This window comes from Lathyrus oleraceus, chromosome 2, assembly GCF_024323335.1.
Source record: "Lathyrus oleraceus cultivar Zhongwan6 chromosome 2, CAAS_Psat_ZW6_1.0, whole genome shotgun sequence".
Lineage (NCBI taxonomy): Eukaryota > Viridiplantae > Streptophyta > Magnoliopsida > Fabales > Fabaceae > Lathyrus > Lathyrus oleraceus.
Window position 1 is genome coordinate 449,707,844 of NC_066580.1, and position 17,303 is coordinate 449,725,146.

At 31.6% G+C, this 17,303-nt stretch overlaps 1 protein-coding gene across 1 annotated transcript; it reads right to left on the reverse strand.

Annotated features, from left to right (window-relative positions):
* Window positions 1-393: 393 nt before the first annotated feature.
* On the reverse strand, window positions 394-5,947 carry LOC127120259 (cytochrome P450 90B1). Its single transcript, XM_051050669.1, has 8 exons — window positions 5,528-5,947; window positions 5,118-5,442; window positions 4,846-4,998; window positions 4,491-4,742; window positions 4,280-4,372; window positions 4,069-4,147; window positions 3,835-3,941; window positions 394-925 (listed from the first exon to the last, which is right to left on the reverse strand). Exons 1-8 carry the CDS (start codon window positions 5,734-5,736, stop codon window positions 686-688), a joined length of 1,458 nt encoding a protein of 485 aa, XP_050906626.1. The 5' UTR covers window positions 5,737-5,947; the 3' UTR covers window positions 394-685.
* Between the last annotated feature and the right edge of the window lie 11,356 nt (window positions 5,948-17,303).

Here is a 17,303-nt window from a genome sequence, read left to right on the forward strand (position 1 = left end):
TTTACTTTGACCTCTATTAGTATGATGTCCTCTAAAATATTTGTAAAGTAGCACGTAGTAATATCCTCGAATTTTTATGTTTTGTCGCATGTTCGCTTATGTTCTTTCTTCCTATTGTGGCTCACATAGGTCCAGCCTAACTCTCACAATCCCTTTTATTTTTTAATTTATGTGATATATATATATATATATATATATATATATTAAATGATCAATTAAATCATTTATTTTTTTTAATTTATATTAAATAATCAATTAAATCACTCATTATAGAATAAAGAAATTAAGTTTTTATTAAAAACAACAAGAAATCCGCAATAGAAAAGCATAGTTTGTACACAAGAGATAATTGATTTTTATATATAATAAGAATAGTAGTTGACAATAGTGAGATGATAATACAAATGAATAAGTATTCACTCGTGGTCCTAGCCTCATGGAAAGGAATATATAAAATGTACAATGCTACAATGTTGGTAGGGTAACAAGCATTGAAAACCTAATAGAGCCTAGAGGAAGAAGAAACCATAAAAATTTGAACATAGTCCTATGAACATACCCTTGTACTTCAATTGTGTGTGAACTAGCAGAAAGAAATAACTGAACCAAATTCAATACAAAAGGCTATATATACGTATATAGCTAGTAGGTAGCATGTGATGTGTAAACTAAGAACTAATCGAAGTTATAATTGATGGGGTTGAACTTGAATTCGTAGGCCTTTAGGAAAATCGACAAAAGGGTAGGCAAAAGCTTGATCATTATTATCGATTAATTCCCAATGGTAGTTGAGGATGAGATAGTGGATGAAAACAGCCATTTCAAGCTTTGCTAATTCTGATCCTGCACATAGTCGTGGTCCTCCTCCAAACGGTAAGAAATTGTTGTTATTATTACTGCTTGCGTTTGAGCAATTTCCATTGTTCTGCGTCAATATAAAATGGTATAACATCATTAAAAAAGTCGTGGAAATTAAGATTAATAAAACATGAAATGATGACTGACACATGCAGGCGTGGCCACATACACTCGATCAAAGGTATGGATAGATAAATAAATAAATAAATGTAATAAGACTGATGATTTCTGATATTGGAGGGGACTACAGTACTTTTCACTATCATAATTGTGTTATCTACAAACTCATCAGTTATTCCACTACTACGAAAATACCGCTCAATACAAAAATTACTAATAGAATAGAATCCAAGTTTTCGATTATTGCATATTAATATTTTTTGGTTGATTTTTGGGGGTTGACACGTGTACATTAGGTTAGAGGATGATGAAAGAAAAATAAAAGAGAAAAGGAAGAAATGCACGTGCAAGTGATAGGGCCAGTTCCACATGGGCATGAATAAAAGAGGTGGACCTGCCCACACGTTCACAAAAGAGCCATACTTGTTCATCATCATCATCATAGCAATGCATACTGCATAGTATCCCTTTTGTGGGACCCTACTATATCCGTATAGTAGTACTATACTGTTCACAACATACCCATCGCTGACCATGACATGACATGACACTTCATCATCTATCAAATAAATGCCAATGCTACTAACCACTAGGGTAGGGTATATGGATCTCTCTCTTACTTAAAAAAACATTTCATTTTTATTTTTACCACTTCAGTTCAAGTTTTCTCCAAATTTTATATTGTTGGTTTCAGCTTTTAAAAAACTAGAAATTTTTCTTGTATTTTTTAAAATTATTTTTATGTAAATATTTTTTAAAATATTATAAATTTTTTTAATTTTAAAATTAACTTTGACATTCTATAATATAAATATATATTATTGAAGATTAAAACATAATTGAAATTCCAATTTTTTAAAAAAGTTGCATTTGAAAAATATTTTTTATTTTAAAATTAAATAATTTTTTAAAATTTTGATATTCAATAAAATTTTGTTTGAAGTTTTTATAAAAAACTTTTTTGTAAAATTATTCTTAGAAAGTCAAAACAACGGGCCCAATATTTTTTTAAAAAATATTATAAATATTTATTTTTTTATAAATTTAAAATTTAATTTTAATATTCTATAACATAAGTATATATATATATATATATATCAAAAGTAATTTGTATAAAATATTATTTTTAAATAATTTTCAATTTAATTTATTTGTTGAAATTTGGGTATTTAAAGTTTTTATTAAAAAGATTTAGTAAATTTTTTAATATATATATATATATATATATATATATATATATATATATATATATATATATATATATATATATATATATATATATATATATATATATACTCCTTTGATTTATATATAGCACTATAAAAATTTCCACTGACACATGCAGGCGTGGCCACTTTCATGAAATAATTTTTATAGTAAATTTCTTAATATTTATACATGTAATTTTATTTTATTTTATTCTTTGTTCTAAAAATAATTTTATGTAAATAAGACAAATTGAAAATTAAAAATTTAGCAGATGCATGGTATAGACCCACTTGATCCTCTGTTGTGATAGTTGACTTTATCACAGTATCTATCACTACATAAAAATCAAAGGTAAAATTGCATAGTACTGTATTACTCCTACATAATAAAATAGAAACTTGTAAATCAATATTCCTTATATGATTATTTTAGTCAAAAGAAAATGTTAATAATAATTGAAGAGAATTATTATCAACTCTAATCATTACTTTAGCAATGAACATTGGTTGAGGGAGGTGCATTAATTAATTAAGCATCTTAATAATAATATTGACCCATCACTTGACTCTAGTAGTAGATTATAGAATATAGATTTATAGAACTTTAGAGCATGTGCATTTTTTTAGGTGAGGTTTTAAAGCATGTGCTATGGTGATGAATAAAAGTGTGTTAGAACTATAGGACCAAGTCAAAATTAAGGATGAAATTGAAACATTATTTTGATTTTTGTGTTTAATTTGTCAAATCCGTGCATCGTGTGTACGTTATGTTTGGTCTGTTTCTGAAGCACCAAACGTAAAAACTTGTTGTGTTGTTAAAAGTAGCAAGATAATAACTTATGAAGCTAAATGACCCAATACCAAGTTACATTTTTGGCAAAAATCCCAACCCTTCAAAGTTATGTTACCTTCAAGTGGGTATCCACTACATTAACAAATTTAAGTGCTTGGGGTCCCCTATACTTATTATTATTCTTTTTCCCCTTTTCCTAATAATTACATAACATTCATTTCTTTTTTAAATTAAGCATTACCTTTGAAAAAGAAAAAGAAGAAAAAAATATGGATAACAATAATCATATATAAGACATGTTTAATCTACCCATCAAAAACCGTTTGATCATCATAAGACAATTCTGATTTTTTAAACCTAATTTACCGAATTTTTTTAACCTAATTTAGTGCAATTGAAACCGTACAAAATCAATTTATCCAATTTAAGATTCTTAACGCTATTATTCATACTCAGAACTAAATATTAGAATATTAATAATAACAATAATATTCTAATACTAAAGATTCTTAACGCTATTATTCATACTCAGAACTAAATATTAGAATATTAATAATAACAATAATATTCTAATACTAAAGATTCTTAACGCTATTATTCATACTCAGAACTAAATATTAGAATATTAATAATAACAATAATATTCTAATACTAAAGATGACTCAATTATAAAAAATTGACTAACAAAATTAGAATTATTTCACTGATGATTCAACTATACAAAACCGACTAATAGAATATAAATTGTTTCGCTTATATTATTCGATTATTCAATGTATGAATTGAAAATGATCGAACGAGTGCGCACAGGGCGATGCGAATTAGGTCTAATGTTATCAAGTAGAAAGAACAAACCTGCCATCTCCATGGATTGAAGTGTTGAGGTTGGTCAAAAAGCAATGGATCCAAATGCACGGCTGCAATAACCGGAAGGACTTTCCACCCACAAGGAATATCATAACCTTTAAAACACAAAAAAAAAAAAACAGAATTTTCTCTTTACTATAAATATTCCATATTCCTTTTTCTCACAAAAAGAAAATTTGAACTTACTACTCAAAAAAGAATTTATTCATAGTACTAATGTACCTTTGTACCGAACATCTTTAAGAGCTTTCCTATGAAGGAACCTCACAACATTACCTAGCCTAAGTGTTTCATTCACAACCTGTAAAAATAACCATAGCAACCAATAATATGTATTTTTCTTCTTTGTTTAAACCCACTAATGATGCTATGTTGCAAACACTTTGAAAAGTACAAGAATACCCTCGTAATTTATTTATCATATATCACTTACACAATGAGTAAATTCCATTTTTTTGTAATCTTCCCAAGTCAGTTCTGTTTCCCCTGCTTGCTTTTTTACTCTGGCAATTTCTCTGTGTTCCTCCTGTTGTTTTTTTACAACAAAGAACAAAAAATTATTATTAATAATAATAATAGTCTCTTCGGATAGTATTATTTTCAAATTTATTGAATAACTGATGTATCTGTATTTGTACACTTACTCTTAATTGTTGTATAGCTCGAGGGCAACCGGGAAGAAAGTAAATAGCCAAAGCTATAGAAACAGAAGAAGTTTCATGACCAGCAAAAAGCAAACTCAGAATCAAGTCAAGAATTTGCTCTGTTGAAAGATTTGAATGTTTCAAAACCCAATTCAAAAGATCATCTTCCTCCAAATTTTCATTTCCATCTTTCATTCTTTTGATTCTTTCTTCCATTTTTTCCTCTATGAATTTCAATATTTTGCACCTAGACTGTAAAAAAAAAAAAGGTAAATTCAAACAAGCACTAAATATAGTAGCAAAAATGAGATTGTTTGAATTATTTTAAGAAAAAAACATCATCATTATTTATTACCTTTAATGCTTTCCAGTACGCAGTTCCTGGAAAATTCAATGGTGCTGATACAACACCTTTCATGAAAGTAACATATTCTTTCTTTAATTTCTCTGTCTCTATTTCCCCAGGTTGCAAACTCATAATGTGCTCTGCCATCAAATTAAATGTGAACTGCAATTCAATTCAACCCAAACAAAAACCTCAGTTGATAGCTGTGCATGGATATCTGATTACAGCGACGCAGGTTCGAATCTGCGACGCTACACTGAACAAAAAACCAACTATTTTACCTTTTTGGCTTCATCTTGAGCTGCAAATGTGGATTTTTCCTTCCAAGAACTCAAAACAAGAAGAGTATGTTTCTCAACCTCTTTCAAAAGATGAGTTCTTAATCTAGCATGACTCAAAAAGTTGAGAGATATAACACGCATGTCTCTATGCATGTCACCAACCAAAACCAACATAGACCATTTCCCAAGTATTCCACCAATGCTTCTAGGATAGCTACACTCAAATAATTTTCCTTCATTCTGCAAAATGAACCTATTCAACCCTGCATCTGCCGAAACTATTGCTGGTTCACCAAACAATTTTGACTTATAAATTTTACCATACCTGTGTACAATTAACTAGTTAGAAATAGAATCAGTAAAAGGGTCATTATTGTTTCTCTGAAAAAATGATTTTTATTTTTGTTTACCTTGCTATGTGCTGTTCCATGAATTCACCTATTGTTGTAGCGGAATAAGGTTTCAAGTAACCAATGGTTTCGCCAAGAAAAGGCCAACCCATTTTTCCTGGAGGAAGATTGAGTTTGGGTTTGGTTTGTTTTGTTTTGATGAGAATGAAGATGAGAAGAAGAGAAAGAATGGATGAAAGACAGTAGAAAGTTATGTCTGAGTCAGACATGGAGCTAAACCTTAATTGTCTGTTCTTAATTTATGTTTTTGTACTTTGTTTCTGACCAAAAAAGAAAAAAGAAAGGTATTTGTTATGTGTAATTGCAAATAAGAAAAGAGAAGTAGAAAAAGGTTTTAGAATGTTTCATTTTGTGAAGTAATAAAAAGAATGAATGAAGCAAGTGGTTTCAATGAAAGTGTGAAGCTAATAGAGGGTGCTTTTATAAGCTTCTGTTCTGTCTTTAAAGCAAAAAAATTGAAAGCGGAAAGTAGCAACGAAATTGGCTTTACACTTTGGAAAAACAGTGCTCTTTGCTAATTTAATTTTGTTTATACTTCAAAATTAACTTACTTTTAAAAATATATATTATTTAATTCTTTTGGAGTTTGCGGTGCGGTTTAAATTAATTTTTAAAGCAAAAATTCAAATCAATGTAAAATTAAAAATATATATGGTTTGGTTCATATAACAACAATAGCAACATCAATCAAGTCTTATATCATTGAGATCGGTTATATGAATCAACTTTTGTCATAATATTTTATTTAAAACTATGTTTATATCCGATTGTTACTTTCAAAATCTTTTTCAATCATTTCTCTTATAGTTTTTTAGGTCTTTTTCTATCTATAGTTGTTTAACTTCGCTCCATATGATATACACTCCATATCACATAATTCATAGATCTTCTCTCTACATGCTTAAATCATTTAAGTTTATTTTCTACCATCTTTTCTATTATAGGTGTTATTTCAACACTCTCTCTAATGTTATCATTTATAATTATATCATGTTCAATTTTACCACACATTCATCGCAACATCCTCACCTCTGATACACTTACTTTATTCTTCTGTTGATTCTTAACCATCCAACTTTTTGTTTCGTAGAATATCGTAAGTCTTACCACAGTCCGATAAAATTTTCTCTTCAGTTTGAGCGATACTTTTGTGTATCATAAAACCCTAAAGCATTCCTCCATTTCAGTCAATTAAATTGAATTCATCAATTATTTACATTCTAATACAACATGTAGAATGACACATGAAACTTAATATTGGGCTTAGCCTTTCATTCGGTAGAATGACACATGATTGACAACATGTAGAGCTGCTTAAGACCCAAGTAACTAACTAACAAACTACGTGAAACCCTAACTAACTAATAGAAAGTAACAATCATATAGTTTAATAGTCTCCCTCAAGCTGGAACATAATTAATAAAGATTCCAAGCTTGCATAAGATTAGCGAGAAAGGTTCAGGATCAAGTGGCTAAGTGAAGCATCGCTCAGTTGTGCTGAGGTTGGAATGGGCAGCAATTGAAATTGTTTTTCAAGAAGTTTCTCACGTATAACATGGAATTCGATTTTGATATGTTTAGTTCTTTCATGGAACATAGCACTCGCAGCAATGTGGCGAGCAGATTGATTGCACACTAGAGAAATGCAGGTGTTGTGAAATTGACATGTAGATCATGTAGCAAGTAAGTGAGCCATTGTAGCTCACAGACTGTGAAAGCAAGAGCACGATACTCAGTCTCGGAGGAAGATCTAGAAATGGTGACTTTCTTTTTAGATTTCCAGGAAACTAGATAATCTCCTAAGAAAATAAAGAAGTCAGTGACAGATTTTCATGTGTCACTGCATGAAGCTCAATCAGAGTCACTAAATGCTTTGAGTTGAAGAGTGGATGCTTATGAAAAGAACAATCCCTGAGAAGGAGAAATTTTGATGTATTTGAGAATCCTATAAGAAAGTTGTAGGTGTACAATGGTCGGGGAGGACATGAATTGACTCAGTTGTTGGATAGAGAAATTGATGTCAGTTCGTGTGGTGCACAAGTATATCAACCATCTAATGAGCCTTCTGTAAGTTATTGAATCAGTGGAAGGTGAAATATCATTGGTAGTGAGCTTGTGGGATCATGTCATGGGTGAGGGAACATGCTTAGTAGCTAAAAGGCATGTGTCATGTAGTAACTCAAGAGCATGTTCGTGTTGGTAAATGACAATGCCTTGAGATGAGAGAACAACTTAGATACCAAGAAAAAACTGCAGATTTCCAAGGTCTCTGATTTTGAAATTATGATCAAACTTAAATTTCAAGCTTTGTATTTCATAAATATCATTGCCTGAGATAATGAGGTCATTGACATAGATAAGTAAAATGGTTAATTTTTACTCGTGAACTTTGGTGAAAAGAGAATGGTCTGCTTGAGATTGCTTGTAGTGGAAGGAAAGCAATAGAGATGAGAGCTTAGAAAACCATTACCTGCTGGCTTGTTTTAATCTATAAATGGATTTTTGCAGTTTGCAAACTTGGTTAGCAACTCATTGAATGAAGCCAGGAGGAAAGGTCATGTAAACTTCTTCATGAAGATCCCCATGAAGAAACACGTTATTGACATCGAGCTGAATGAGGTGCCAATTTCTAGAAGCAACAATGGCTAATAGAAGTCTAACAATTTTCATTTTAGCAACAGGAAAAAAATGTATATGTAGTTAATGCCCTTAGTTTGTGTATATCCTTTAGCCACCAAACGTGTTTTGTGTCTCTCAATTGAACCATCAGCATGTCTCTTAATTTTATAAACCCACTTATACCCTATAGGTTTCTTGTTAGGTGGAAAAGTAGTCATGGTTCAAGTATTGTTATATTGTAAGGCTTGTAGTTCAGTTTGTATGGCTCATTTGCAGCAGTCTTCTTGAGAAGCTTGTTTGTATGAGATAGGTTCAACTTGAGAGGTGATGTTAGAGATGTAAGTGTTGTAAGAAGCAAGAAGATGAGAAGTGTTAATATGGTTTTGAATATGGTAAATTGGTGTGGAGATGTTGATAGATGGAGAGGTAGTGAGATTATTACAAAAAAATCTTCAAACTTTTTAGGCTTGTGTATAGTTTTATTAGAGATTATTAAGATAATGAAGGGAGTTTGTATGGTGTCATGAGGTGAAGGGTGAGTGGTAATATGTTGAGGATTTTGAGCAGGTTGATTGTTGTTTTGAATAGGAGATGGTGGTGAGTCAGATTATGTTGATATAGGGATAAGTTGAGCTAGTGGTGGGGGATTTATATGGTTAGAAGATGTTGGATAAGTGGATTAATATGTAGGAGTGTCAAGAAAGGATAATATGCAGTCAAAAAAATTTCTATGTTGAGGATTTATTGTGGCAGATGGCATAAGGAAAGGAAAAACATTTTCATAAAACTGAACTTTCCTAGAGATAAAAATCTCTCTTGTGTTGAGATTCATAACAATGTAGCCTTTGATTCCTTTCCCAAACCCAAGAAAGGCACGTTTTGTGGCACGAGGATCAAACTTTTGGTACTCTTAGACAAGAGTGGAAGCAAAGACCAAACAACCAAAGACTATAAGATTGATGTAGTCGGGTGATGTTTGACGAATGAGCTCATAAGGAGATTTAGAGTTGATGACAGGTGAAGGAAATCGGTTGATTAGATAGGCTGCATGGCTAATGGCATAGTTCCAAAAGAGTTTTAGTAGATTAGATTGGAACATAAGAGCACGAGCCACAATCAGAATATGTTAATGATTTCTCTCTGCAACAACATTTTGTTGAGGACTTTCTACACATGTATTTTGGTGAATGATGCATTTTCTTTGAAATAGATATCCATGAGAAACTCTTTGCCATTATCTAATCCGATCTTCTTTATTGTTGGCCAAATTGAGTATGAGCCAAGTTGATGAATTTCATGATCAAGGGCCTTGTCTCATATTTATTCTTCATGAGAAAAGAACAAGTGTGTCTTGTAAAGTCATCTACATTTGTTAGGAAATAAGAATGACCATGGACAAATGAAGGTGTGAAATGACCATAAATGTCCATGTGGATTAGTTTAAACGAATATGTTTTTTGAATATGACTTAAATAAAATAAAGTTTAGTTTGTTTGGCATAATGACAGCAATCACATATAGATTTAATAGGATCACATACAATAGAGAACCTTTGTTGAATAGTTTTGAGTACATTGTGAGATTGATGGCTAAGTCTATGACGCTGAAGACTAAACTTATGTTGAACATCAAAATTACATGGATTCACATATACATTTGAATTAAAGGAAAACACTAAGATAGATTCTTGGAATAAATTGTACAGATTATTGTGAACATTAGCAAGCCCAATCATCTTCAATGAAGGTTGTTCTTGAATAATGCAAAAATAATGGTAAAATATGAGATGACAGTTATTATTGGAAGATAATTGGCATGAAGAAATGAGATTGCAATTAATTGTAGGAACATAAAGCACATTGTATAAAGTTAAATCAGTATTCAATTTAACAATTCCTAGAATTGTTGATGAGATATGAGATCTATTTGGTGATTTGAGGACAATATGGGAGATAATGTGATGAGAATAAAAGAGTTTAAGAGAGCAAAAAATATGGTCGGTGGCTCCTCTGTCAATAATCCACTTATGGTTTAAAAAACTACTTGTGACATTAATAAAGGGGTGAGTCAAACCTGAAGAGAATGCTTCGATGATGTGAGAATCAGAATGAGATGCAGATTCAGTTTTGTTGATCAAGGCTATGAGCTTATACATGTCAGGAGTGATGTCTACTTTGTTGGGAGATTGATCAACATGATTTGTAGGTGGAGACTGAGCCTAATCACTTGTATTAACATTGTTGGATGAGCTAACCTTATCTTTGAACTTGAACCCAAGGGAAATCCATGTTTGAAGTAGCAAAAATCAAGGGGTACCCAGTTTTACCACAGAAAGAACAAACTTTATAGTTGAATGAAGATTTGCCTTGAATATTTGGTTTACATCGACCTTTGCCTTGTTTGTGAAGGAAACGGCCATTAGCTGAAGATGAGTTGGTGTTGGTCATGAGAATCTTGGAAGATTCATAGGAAATAGAAGATGATAGTTGTCTTTCTTACTGCAAGATGGATGAGAAGACTTTGGTGACATCATGGAGAGGTTCAAGCATTAGTATATGTATTTTGACATGGTTGAATTCATCATTCAAAACTTTCAAGAAATAAATCACATACTCCATGTCACGTTGCTTCTTGATGGTTGTAATGGCTCCTCAAGTGCAATTTGGAAGAACCCTAAGAGTTTAAAAATCTTCCCAAAGAGTTTTTAACTCATTAAAGAAAGCAGTAACTGATGTGTCACCTTGCCTTATGGAATGAATGTGTTGTAGAAGATCTGAAAATGGAAGTGATCGCTCTTGGAGAACCTGTTTTGCAGATCAACCATAGCTATGCAGTGTTCTCAACGTAAATCATACTTTGGGAAATGTCTGGAGAAAGGGATGCAAAGATACAAACAAGAACGACATTGTTGCATCTTTCCCATACATCAAAGAAAGGATCGTCTTCCTTAGGGGTGTGGAGTTTTTCATTGATGAACTTGATCTTGTTCTTGCTCAAGAGAGCTCTATTCATTGAACGACTCCAAGACTCGTAGTTGTTCTCCGATAATGGCGGTGAAACAAGAATTTCACCAGGATTTTCTGCAGGATTAAGGTAGTATGTGATGGATTGATGAAGGGCTGAGTTTTTTGTGGAGTTATTGTTTGTGTTCTTGTTGTTGTTGTTGTTGTTATTTTGTGTGACAGAGGTGTCATCATGACCGGCCTCCATTGTTGAAGCTCAAAGGTGGAGATAGAGAAAAGGTAGAAGGAAAAGAATCTTCTAGTTTTTCATACTACTGATACCATAATGCAACATGTAGAATGACACTTGAAACTGAATATCGGGCTTAACCTTTCATTCAATGGATAAGAGATACATATATACAACTAGAGTTACTTCAGACCCAAGTAACTAACTAACTAACTGCATGAACCCTAACTAACATAAAGTAATAGTCATATAGTTTAATACATTTCATTATATTTCTCCATTTTTTTGTATTACAAATCCAATATATTTAAAATTGCGTGACTTGTAGGAAGATACATACTTAAACTTTCACATCTAGGTTAGAAACATTTCTCCTTTTGTTGAACTTTAATTCCATATACACCACCTTACTTCTACTTATACAAAACCCATGAATTTCTAAAACTCGTCTCCAAGTCTACAACCTCTCATTTAAATCCTCTTTCGACTCTCCAAGTAGAACTATATCTTATGCAAAAAAAACTGGATATTGGTGCTAGCTCTTGAATGTGTTTCGTGAGTACATCTAAAATTAAAATAAAAAGATATGGGTTTAGGATTGAACCTTAATGCAAACTTATTGTAATGGAGAAATCTCTTGTCTCTTCACTTGTCTCTGCATACTAGTCAACACCCCTTCATACATACTTGAATAAGTCAAATATATGTAGTTCTAACTCATTTCTTCTCTAGAACTTTCCACAAAATATCTCTAGACACTCTATCATATGTCTTCTCCAAGTTAATAAAAATTAAATGCAAGTCTTGTTGGTTCATCTGATACTGCTCCATCACAATTTAAAAAAAAAAAACAATTGATCCGAGTCGATCTAATTTAATGCCGTTTATATTAGATCGGTTTTTAGATATTCAAATTTGTAAATTATATTTTTTTAATTAATAATAATATTATAAAAATTTGATAAAATAATGTATTTAATATAAAGTATAATATTTATTATATTAGATAATATTATATTATAATTTGTAAATTTTACTTTTTTAATTAATAATGATAATATATTATATTATTAATTATGTTTGAAGTATATACATATTTAAAAAATTATACTAATAAATTATATTTAAAATTTAAAATCAATTAATAATATAGTAATCTAATACAACATACTAATACTCTCTCTCTCTCTCTCTCTCTCTCTCTCTCTCTATATATATATATATATATATATATATATATATATATATATATATATATATATATGTGTGTGTGATATTTAGTTCGGCTTGAAATGTTTTAAAAATTTAATATAAAATCTGATTTGATCCAAATAGTTTTTTCTAAATGATATTCTAACACATTTAATTATATTTTATTTTAAACAATTTTTAATTTTTAAAAAAAATCAATTTACAGTTATAATTTTATTTAATTTGAAATTTTGAAACCCTCCTCAATCCAACTAAGACAAATATTAACATTGTGAGATAGTTTTATATTTATTTAGGTATGCTTTATTTCTATATTTTTAGTGTTTTTATTTTTGTTCTTCAAAATACAAGAATGGAAAATTAGTTGGTCAATTAGAAAGTGATACATGATATTGTATTCATATGATTGTGGAATTAAGACCCAAAATATATCGCAGCCTTTTTGGAGAATATTTAAGGTACAAAACACTACTTATCCAGTTGATTGAAAGAGATGTAATAAAGATTCCACTTATTAAAAATAGTGTAAAATTATAATTTTATTTTCATCACTTTCAATGTTATTTATCATATTTTTTTTAATTAAGGATCCGAATATCAACTTAGTTGATAATTATGCATAAACATCATAAATAAAAGAGTTAAAAGATTAGGTTTGATCCCTAACAAAAAAAAAGAAAATACTATCATAACAACTCTTATATTAATTACTTTAAAAAAAATATTTGGAGTCTTTATATTTTATCTGATTTATGAAATTGATTTCTCTATTTTAAATTTAAATAATTTTGGTATCTCTATTATAGATTTAAACAATTATATTCTTATCTCATACTTTTACATTTAAAATTAACGATGTTTCATTTGTTAAATAATAAATTACTTGTAAAATATGATAAATCATCGTATATAAATATATTGTTGAACTTTATAGATAAAATATAAGTTAAATAATGAACATTTCTTCAATTTTCTATGAAAAAATGACAAAATTTGTTTGAACTTAAAATAGGGGACAAAAACTATTTGAATTTAAAATAGAGGCATTAATTTCAGGAATCGGAATTGGTGGTCGATTCATATGACAAAGCTTCTAGTATTCGACAGAAAGAATTGGAATTGGTGGTTGATTCATATGTGTATGTTGATTGGCGCTCAAGATGTGCTTGAGCTTGTCAATGATGGTTACACGCCGATTGTAGAAAATATAACAGAAGCGCAAAGAAATGCGTAACGTGAAACGAGGAAGAAGAATCATAAGGCACTGTTCTATATCCACGAGTGTATGGATATGAATGTGTTTGAGAAGATTGTCGACTCGACGACGGCGAAGGCGGCGTGGGATACACTTATGCAGTGCTATGGTGGGGACGCATCGGTGAAGAAAGTAAAGTTGCAATCCCTACGCAAGGTGCCTGATTAAATCTCCATAGTGGTTATGGTCACGAATGAGATGAAATCTTATGGAGAAACACTCTCTGAATAAGTAATCATTGAAAAGGTACTAAGATCACTTACTCCTTAGTTTGATTACATGTTATAGCCATGGACCACTCTAAATACACCAACACCATGAGAATTGAAGAGCTGCAGAGTAGTTTAGAGGCACAAGAATTGTGTCTGACTGAAAGAAACTCTAAAAGGGAAACAAAACAGGCTCTGAAAGCTTCTTTTGTCAAGAAGAACAAGAAGCAAACATGGCTAGAGAACAAGAAAAAGAATAGTGGTGGTGCTCAGAAGTCTGAACTCTCCAATCAAGATGAGAAGAAACATAAGAACTTTCAGAAGGGGAAATGATAAATTTGATAAGAGAAAGGTTCAATGCTACAACTGTAACAAGTGTAGCCATTTTTCTGTTGATTGATGGTCAAACAAGGAAAGCAATGGTGAAGAAGCCAACATAACTATAGGAGATTATGAGGATGAACATGTGCTATTTATGGCATCTGAGAATGAAGGTGAAAAATGGTGGGCTGATGGTATATGGATACCGATTGCTCAAATCACCTAACTGGAAATAAGCAATGACTGATTGATTTTGACTCTGGTAGAAAGACCAAGATTAGATGTGTTGATGATGAGTATCTGAATACTGAAGGAATGGGAAATGTCAAAGTAAAATTGAAGAATGGAAAAAATTTACTGATCAATGACGCATGGTATGTTCCTGGCATGAATAAAAATCTGATGAGTGTAAGTCAGCTTCTTGAAAAAGGGTTTTCAATAACCATGAAGAACAATCTCTTGAAGTTGTATGACTATGACCAAAAGTTGATTATATAGTATACGCTGGGAAGAAACAGAACATTCAAGGTGAATGTTGAAAAAACAGACACTCAACCTTAGTTTAACTAGTGTTGTAAGGGAAAGTGAGTTATGGCACAAGAGATTGGAACATTTGAACTTTAGAAGTTTAGGGAATCTGAGTTCAAAGAATTTGGTACATGGAATTCCAAAGATTTTGGCACCATAGAAATCATGTGATATATGCATGAGAGGCAAGCAGCTAAGATTTCCATTCTCATAAGAAATGCCTCTAAGAGAAACTCATGTTTTGGGTGTGGTCCATTATGATGTATGTGGGACATTTAAGGTACCTACACTTGGAGGAAATAAGTATTTTGCGTCATTTGTAGATGAGTTCACAAGAATGACATGGGTAACACTCATAAAGTTCAAACATGAGGTGTTTACTGAGTTCAAGAAGTTCAAAGTGAAGGCTGAAAATCAAAGTGACAAAGGTTGAAGATCCTCAGAACCGATGATGGAGGTGATTTAAATTCAACAGAGTTCAAGAAGTTATGTGGGAAGCATGGAATTGTGCATGAGGTGACTGCTCCATACACTCCACAACATAATGGTATTGATGAAAGAAGAAGTAGAACTCTGCTTGACATGACAAGAAGCATGCTGAAAGAAAAGGATCCACCTCACATATTATGGAGTAAAGAAATTTCCATGTAAGTATATGTGCTCAACAGATGTCCAACAAAGAAGTTAAAGGAAGTAGTTCCTCTAAAGAAGTGGTCTGGAAGAAAACAACGTGTGAGCCATTTCAAGGTGTTTGGTTATGTATGTTACAAACATGTATCGGATTCTAATAGAAGGAAATTGGATGACATAAGCCAAGTCATGCTGCTTATAGGTTACCAATGTACAAGTGCTTATAAGATCTATTGCCTAGTCACCAACATAATCATTGTCAGTAGAGATATCATATTGAAAGGAGCAGAAAACATGGGATTAAACAAGTCTCAATCCAACTCTAATGCAGTGTCGACATTAGAGTTGCATCCTACCTCTGAAGGAGATCTTGCCTCTAAAGGTAAGTCTGCCTCTAAAGGTGAATCTGACTCTAAAGGTGAATTTGACTCTGAAGGTGACTCTGACTTTAAAGATGAGTCTAACTCTGAAGGTGACTTTGACTCTAAAGATGAGTCTGACTCTGAAGGTGATATTGTCTCAGGTAATCCAACATATAAAGGTAATACAACCTTTGAAGGTGAACCTTTTAAAGGTGGCCCTGCCCTTGATGGTGGATCTGCCTCGAAAGGTAAACTTGTGCAGTTTTAGAGGCCATTGAGAATTAGACAAATACCAAGAAGACTAGCATACTTTGAGTTGCTGGACGATAGTGAGATTGAAAGTGAATAGGAAGTCATACAGTGTGCCATGATGGTGTACTATGAACCTGTCAGCATCAATGAGGCACTCAAGAAGAAAGTGTGGATGAATGCCATTAAGGAAGAACTCGAGGTAATAGAAAGAAAAAAGACATGGGAATTGACTGTTCTACCTAAGAACAATAAAGTCATTAGTGTGAGATGCGTTTTCAAGATAAAGCTAAAGCCATATGGTTCAATTGCTAAGCATAAATCAAGGTTAGTAGCTAGATGATTCCTACAAAAGTCTGGTTTAGACTACTTTGAAGTGTTTGCACATGTAGCTAGACATGAAATCATAAGATTGGTTATTTCTATAACTTCAAATAGGAATTGGCCTCTAATACATTTAGATGTAAAACAAGCTTTTCTAAATGCATGGTTCATTGTAAGAAGAAGTTTGTGTGTTACAACATCCTGGATTGCGATAGAGAATAAAGAGGGGATGGTCTACAAGTTGCATAAAGCCTTATACGAGCTTAAACAAACTCCAAGGGCTTGGAATCTGGAAATTAATTCATTTTTCAAGCAACAGTGATTCAAAAAATGTGAAATGGAGTATGGTGTGTATGTGTGTGTGCCAACCAATAAGGTTGTTTGACTTATGAATTTGTTGCAGGAACTGAAGTTCAAGGTGATCAAACTAGTAAGGTTGATGATTGATAACAAATCAACCATAAGTCCTGCCAAGAATCCAATTTTGTATGGAAGAAGAATGCACATTCACTCAAAGTTCCATTTTCTGCACAATCAAGTTCAGAATGTAGGATTTGAGGTTGTTCATTGCAACACTCAGAAGCAACTTGCAGATGTGCTGACCAAGACAATCAAAACTGGACACTTCATCAATTTGAGGGATGAAATTGGTGTTGTTAATTTTTTAATCTTGAATATGAATTAAGAATGATATTAAATTTAATTCAAATTCAAGTTGTTTAGTTTCAGTTTCATTTGATTTTCATTTGAGTTTGGGCTAGTGTATATAAACTGAAAGTTAATTATAATTTAAAAAAAAGAAGAGAGAAATTGAGTTTGTTGGGATTGAAAAATTCTATTAGAGATAGTTATGTTACTCTCTCTCTCTCTTTTCA

What these genes read in the sequence shown, in the direction of transcription:
- LOC127120259 (XM_051050669.1), bottom strand. Translation starts at nt 5,736, where the DNA reads ATGTCTGACTCAGACATAACTTTCTACTGTCTTTCATCCATTCTTTCT. An exon ending in CGTACTGGAAAGCATTAAAG is followed by an intron (nt 4,743 to 4,845) that starts GTAATAAATAAT and finishes TTTTTTTTACAG; the next exon opens with TCTAGGTGCAAAATATTGAA. An exon ending in TCAATCCATGGAGATGGCAG is followed by an intron (nt 926 to 3,834) that starts GTTTGTTCTTTC and finishes ATATTGACGCAG; the next exon opens with AACAATGGAAATTGCTCAAA.